This window comes from Zophobas morio, unplaced genomic scaffold (genome assembly GCF_036711695.1).
Source record: "Zophobas morio isolate AGI-343-1 ecotype UQ-CSIRO unplaced genomic scaffold, CSIRO_AGI_Zmor_V1 ptg000046l, whole genome shotgun sequence".
Taxonomy (NCBI): Eukaryota; Metazoa; Arthropoda; class Insecta; order Coleoptera; family Tenebrionidae; genus Zophobas; species Zophobas morio.
The window spans coordinates 1,814,487-1,821,227 of record NW_026972151.1 but is presented as its reverse complement, the minus strand read 5'-3'; the positions used below and the strand labels follow the sequence as shown (position 1 = coordinate 1,821,227).

General features: G+C 36.5%; 1 protein-coding gene across 1 annotated transcript; it reads left to right on the top strand.

The window, feature by feature from the left end:
• The first annotated feature begins 2,191 nt into the window (after positions 1-2,191).
• Positions 2,192-4,597, top strand: LOC135142110 (uncharacterized). The gene is made up of 4 exons (XM_064073775.1): positions 2,192-2,256; positions 3,390-4,315; positions 4,373-4,468; positions 4,518-4,597. Exons 1-4 carry the CDS (start codon positions 2,192-2,194, stop codon positions 4,595-4,597), a joined length of 1,167 nt encoding a protein of 388 aa, XP_063929845.1.
• Positions 4,598-6,741: the final 2,144 nt, after the last annotated feature.

The following is a 6,741-nucleotide window of genomic DNA, read 5'->3' as shown; positions in this document are numbered from 1 at the left end:
GTGGTTGTTCAACAGTTTTGTTATATTTTTCACTGTTCCTGTTTGTAGCCGAATTTGGTTGTGTGTATCATTTCGTGGCTTTTTGTCATCATTAATTTTAAATTTAAATTTCGATTAACAGTGAGGTAAGTCTAAATTAAAAATAGCTTTGAAATCGTATCAATTTTACAATATTAAAAATTGAAAAACGTTTGCAATATAAATATTTTTATATTTATACTATATATAGTTTAGGAAATATCGGTGTACCCTATAAAATTTTATTGACAATAACGAGGCGGACAGTGGTACAGTGGTAAGAAATATTTATGGCTCACACCAGTCCCCCCGAATTTGTAGGAGAACATTTAGCAGGTAATTGTACGCATAGGATCGGACTTCCGCTACTTTAGAAATTTAAGGTCTGCGGATTACCGCCATGCGACAACTTTAAGTTGTAAATATCTCTTGCTATTGTACTACTGTTCGTCTCGTTATTGGCAAGAAAATTTTATAGGGTACAACGATATTTCCTAAACTATAGAAAAGTTGTTGCCCGCAGCTCCGTTTGCGTGGAATTCGCAATTAGGACTCATCATTTTTCATACATGATCGTTTTCCGGGTTGGAACCGTGTAAATTGGGTTTTTGGGCTCAACGTTTCGCACACTTTCGTAAGTGGCATCTTCAGGAGCAGGGTTAAGAATAAGGCAAAAGAGCACGGTAACTCAGTATGTCAACCATACCAGAGGCGAAACTCTTTTGAGAAATTACACGGTTCCAACCCGGAAAACGATCATGTATTAATTCCTCCCTCCCCAGTGAACCCGTCTGACTTAAAAACTCACGGCATTTCTGCACAAAGCTTCATCCCCTATTTTGTCCCCGTAGGGGCGGAATTTCCAGAAATCTTTTCTTAATGGGTGCTTATGACACAAAAGTAACCTACTGTCCAAATTTCATGTTTGTAGCTTACTGAAGCTACAAACATGAATTAGGCTTTGCGTTGATGAATCAGTCAGTCTGTCAGTTAAGACAAACATTTTTACATATTAAGATTAATTCATCATAATTTTATGCATGTTTGTTAATAAAAAGTATCTCTACAAAAATATGTCATCACAAAATTTTATTTGTTTTTTTTACAAAATTTTTTTTAAGGGCCTTGAACAGTAAGTTTGCATCGGGGCGCCTGGTCCCTTAGAGCCGGCCCTGGGCATTATATTGAAATTTTATTACTAATTTGAAATTTATAATGTGTAAGTCTTCCAGGGGGGGGCAACCACAACTGCTAGGGGGGCTCAGCCCCATCTTGCCCCCCCGTAGCTACGGGGCGGCTTAGACCCTGTTGTAAATGTGTCCATCAAGACGATGGTCTGCAGGGTCGGACCGGGCCACCGTGGCCCGCAGCGTACCGTTTTTTTTCATTGAAATAGTAATCCGGGCAATGATCATGTCTTGATGGACACATTTACAACATGGTCTAAGTAATAAATCATCCCAAGTGCTAACTAAGCTTTAATCCCCATTCCCCAGTGAAGTCACCTCCAAATAGCGATAGTCGAACTTTACTTAATGTTTACTGTGACTGCAACCACAAATCATTAGCTACCCGAACCAAGTTGTTTTTAGAAATTTTCCTAAAATGTTGATGCAAATGAGTCAATATCACAAGCTTTCTAATCGTTAAAAACCACAATGAGTTCGATATTGGTTGTAATCGAAGAAGAAATCACTATGGTAAATACGTTAAAAAAATTAAATAGCCACTTTTTTGATGTTACAAAGAGAACCACACGATTGAGACTGGAGCAGCTTTACGTAAGAATCAAATCTGTGTAAGTTTTAAGCAATAAGCATTTGTTTAACTTTCTAGTTCAGTAGAGAAAGCAGTGCTTATAAAACTAGCAAATGCTTTGCTAATGAATGATGTTTAGATTATAAAATTCCGCTGTCGTTCGATACTAGCAGATATTCTTATTAGAAGCGTAATGATTTATGGTAAGAAGGGTCACAGTCAACTTGCTTTGAAACCCAGAGAAACAGATAAAATTAAGTAGCGGTTTTTTATCGCGGTGAGGATGAGTTGTCTTTGCTCCTCAAAATAATCTCAATAGTGCGAATAAGGAGAAACACCAGAGGTCTGAGAACACGGTATACAATAGAAAGACGTTTTCCCGGTTTGGACCGTGTCTGTTTTGGAAAGAGTTTCAATGTTTCCCCACCTCGTAAGGGATATCTTGAGGAATTTGGCGACAAAGAACACAAAGTTCGGGAGGTAAGAGAACGATATTCGAGGTTAAAGATAGTGGGAACAGTTTGTAAAGAGTGATCTAGTGGAAATTTCATTACCTGATTCCATAATTTTCACCACAAGCGAAGTTAAACTCATTGCTCTATAGTTCGAGGCCTCGAATTTGTCTCCTTTTTTCGGGCGTAGCTTTGCTCTCTTTCATTCCGAGGGGATGAACTATCAGAGGAAATCGTATCTGCTCCTAGTATCAATCGTTTCAAAAACCTCTACGATGAATTCTTCAACTGTTAACACACTGTTAAAAATGAGTATTATAGATCTTGAATCTCTCTCATTATCCTATTCTATCTTAATAATAGTAATAATAATAATAATAATAACTTGACTTAAACAACTGTTCCATTAAGATCATCAGCAGGATGGAAAAAAACTCCGGGCAATTCTTTAAAACTTCTATCTACTATCAGAGGAAATCGTATCTGCTCCTAGTATCAATCGTTTCAAAAACCTCTACGATGAATTCTTCAACTGTTAACACACTGTTAAAAATGAGTATTATAGATCTTGAATCTCTCTCATTATCCTATTCTATCTTAATAATAGTAATAATAATAATAATAATAACTTGACTTAAACAACTGTTCCATTAAGATCATCAGCAGGATGGAAAAAAACTCCGGGCAATTCTTTAAAACTTTGTTCTCTAGAAAATTCTACTCCGAAAATGTAATTAGAATTAAAAGTGCCCAACAGATTAGAACGTCCACAAGGTGTTTTTTTCGTAAAAAACTCAGAGAATGTCTCCGCGAATGAATACCTCTACCACATCTTCGTAATTATTGACTACTGTTTTTGATGCATCTCTAACATGAATGCTCCTCACTGGCCTCGAGACTTTCGTTCGGATGTACTTGTACAGGCGTTTAGGATTTTTATCTGCTGCAATGGAGTACTCATATTTGAGTCTAGCTTCTTTGATGACAGACAAAACATGGTTTGAAAAGTCTGTGCGTTTTATACGCGCATTCAGATTTCGTTTTATTGAAGGCACGCCATAATAATCGATTTTTACGGACTAAATTGTTGGTGAAATTGTTAAAGCCAGATTGTAACAGCAATAAATTTCCAATCGTCATGTTCCCTAATTACAATTTCAGAAAGGCCAATTTACATGAATTGTACGCTGATCTGGAGTCAGTAGACTGGTCGGTCTTGAATGATACCCATGATGTTGATCTCGCTGTTGACGCGTTTTATAAAACACTCTATAAAACAATAGACAAACATGTGCCAAAGAAACGATCCCCTCTTGGCTCTTACCCTCCTTGGTTTAATAAAAATATTATTCTTCTTATAAAATATAAATACAAGTTGTGGAAACACTACAAAAAATGTGCCAACGCAGCGATATATGATAAGTTCAGATCTGTAAGAGCCAAAATAAAAACCGAGACGCACAAGGTACACACTGAATATGTGAACAAGTTGAATGCTGAAATTAAATCGAATCCCAAATGTTTCTGGTCTTACTTAAATTCTTTGCGGAACACAACTTCCATTCCTCCTTTGATGAAGTTAGACGATTGGGAAAGTGAGGACCCACAGGCAATTGTCAATAAGTTTGCTACATATTTTTCTACTGCTTTTTCTTTGCCCTCAAATAATAGCGGTATTAATACATATAGATCTCAAAATAACAGCGGTATTAATGCGAATGCTTTGTATATTACTAATAATGTAACCGAAAATGAGGTTCTAAAAGCTATGCTTAAGTTGAAGGCGAGCATGACAGCTGGTCCTGATCTTTTCCCCTCGTTTCTTATTCGTGATTGTAGATTCATTTTTGCAGGCCCATTGAAAGTGATTTTCAATAACATTATAAAATCTTGTATGTTTCCGGAGCAGTGGAAAATCTCTAGAGTTTGCCCAATTTTTAAACAAGGTGACAAATCTGTAATTAGCAAATATAGACCAGTAGCCATAATTAATAACTTTGCTAAGGTTTTTGAGATTATTTTATTTGATAGAGTGTATTCTCATGTCTCAAACAGAATTTCAATCCATCAACATGGTTTCATGGCGGGTAGGTCGACAATAACTAATTTAGCTTGTATCTCTCAGTTTCTTTGTGAAAATATAGATCAGCATAAGCAGGTTGACGTGGCCTACCTAGATTTTTCAAAGGCTTTTGATAGAGTTGATCATAAACTATTGATAATGAAGCTAGAGTACTTTGGTCTTTCAAACGACTTGTTGAAACTCATCTCCTCTTACCTCTGTAATAGATGTCAGTTTGTGCAATACCGAGGATTTCGTTCTGATACCTTCGTTCAGCGTTCGGGAGTGCCTCAAGGGTCAGTCTTAGGCCCATTATTTTTTAACATATTTATAAATGATTGTACCGATTATTTTAATGTTCTATTTTTATTGTACGCTGATGATTTGAAATTATATAATATCATTACAACACCTGAAGATAGTGAAAAACTACAATCAAACATTGCTGTTATTTTAAACTGGTCATTGAATAACAACCTCATTTTAAATACAGATAAATGTTGTGTAGTGAGTTTTACAAGAAAATTGAACAGTTCTGTTTTTGAATATTCAATGGATGGATCAGTTCTAAAGCGCTCTAAAACGATCAAGGACCTGGGTGTCATGTTTGACAGTAAAATGTCTTTCTGTGACCATTACGATAGCATCATAGCGTCATCCTATAAAACATTGGGCTTTGTGTTGCGAAATGGTAAACTTTTTAATTCAAATGAAACATTCTTAATTCTGTTTAAAACTTTTGTTAGATCTCAGCTAGAATATGCAAATTTTATATGGTCTCCAATATATAATATCCATACAACTTCTGTAGAAAAGGTGCAACGTCGATTTGCAAAGTCTCTATTCTATTTTCGTACTGGTTCATATCCGCCCAGAGGGTATGATCATAGCTTTCTCCTTAAGGATGTTGACCTCCCATCTCTATCCAGCAGGCGAGAATACTTCTCAATCAACTTTCTTCACCAGCTTGTATCAGGAGTTGTTGACTGCAGTGATCTGTTGTCCAAATTGTTCTTTCAGTTCAAATCGTTCAATTTTCGAAATCTGAATGTTTTTCAGCTACAAACACCAAAATCTAACGCACTGCAGATGTCTCCTGTGTATAAGATGATAAAAAATTATTCTCGCATTGAACAAGATGGTCTTGATATATTTTGTTGCAGCAAAGCTGACATCAAAATGATGACTTTCAGATATGCTTAATTCAAACCGGAGATTATCCTTGTCCTATAATTGGGTTCGCCTGTTGGACATTGTAATTCTTAATAATAATAATAATAATAATAATAATAATAAACCTAAGATTCTGCTGTTAATCCAAGGTTTTGAAAAGGATCTTTTAGAAAAGGTAGGGCTGGTGCGTTTTGAGATCGCATCGAAGAACACTGTTTTAAAGACATCCCAGTTATTGTAGATCGAACCATCCGAGAGGATTGACTGCCAATTAAATTGGGAAAGTCTATAACAAATTTGTCAGTTAGCCATCAAAACATTGTGATCTGAGTTACGGACCGGATTGAGGTAATCTAAATTAGTGATCGAAAAATCATCGGATGTTATAATTAAATCGAGCAGGGAAGGTTGTTTGTTAGCTCTATATCTCCTCGGTTTTATAACCAGCTGATTCAAATGACTATCAACTATTAGATCCACAAAAAGCTGGGAAGATGCCGTGTATGTACGATTGATATTGACAGGCCAGTTCACATATGGTTAATTACAATCGCCGAAATATAGATCTTGTCATACTTCGCTGTTATACCAGTAATACTGTCCTCCTCAGGATTCGAAGAAGCCCCGTCTAGCGAAGAGCTGCAATTAGGGAGTTGATAGTTGATAGTTCTGCTTGGTAGTGGCTAGTTAGAGGGTTGGTCGAAGAGGGCGGCTTGGTAGAAGATGGTGGTTTGGTGGAGGGAGGTGAAAGTGTCACTGTGTGTTGTGTGGTGTGTGTGAAAACCACGTGGTGAGTAAGAGTTAGCTAGGTTAAATTTAGTTGGTTTGGTAGTTAATAACAAGGCATGAAGCCTTTGTTTAACGACAATTAAATCTTAACGATGACGATGCCACAGTTTCCCCAACGCGCGGAGCTAATTCTTGCGGCTTGCTAATCGGAAAATTGGGAATTTTCGACCGATGCTCACATGTTGTGTAAATTTGTTTTAGTGTTTGTGAATTCACAGTTCATGTTAGGATTTTAATCGTTAACTGGTTCTAACACAATTTAACAGACATTAGATTTGTTTAGATAAACACTTGCTAGGAGATTTCATGAAACTCACTGAGTCAGGACTCGATTGATTTTGTTTGTCTAATTACGAATAACGTTTCTGGATGCTAATACTTAAGTGTTATATTATAACACTTCTCAGTTCTTCACACAAGATTGCTAATAGATCATCTACGGCAGTTAAATCAATCTAATGTTGCCCCACTGTGGAAAAAGACCGTAGA

Excerpts from the sequence above, each read along its gene's own strand:
- LOC135142110 (XM_064073775.1), top strand. The coding sequence starts at position 2,192 with ATGTTTCCCCACCTCGTAAGGGATATCTTGAGGAATTTGGCGACAAAG. Across the intron at positions 2,257-3,389 it reads AAGAACACAAAGTTCGGGAG|AAAGGCCAATTTACATGAAT; the intron begins GTAAGAGAACGA and ends TTACAATTTCAG. Across the intron at positions 4,316-4,372 it reads TCAACATGGTTTCATGGCGG|ATCAGCATAAGCAGGTTGAC; the intron begins GTAGGTCGACAA and ends GTGAAAATATAG.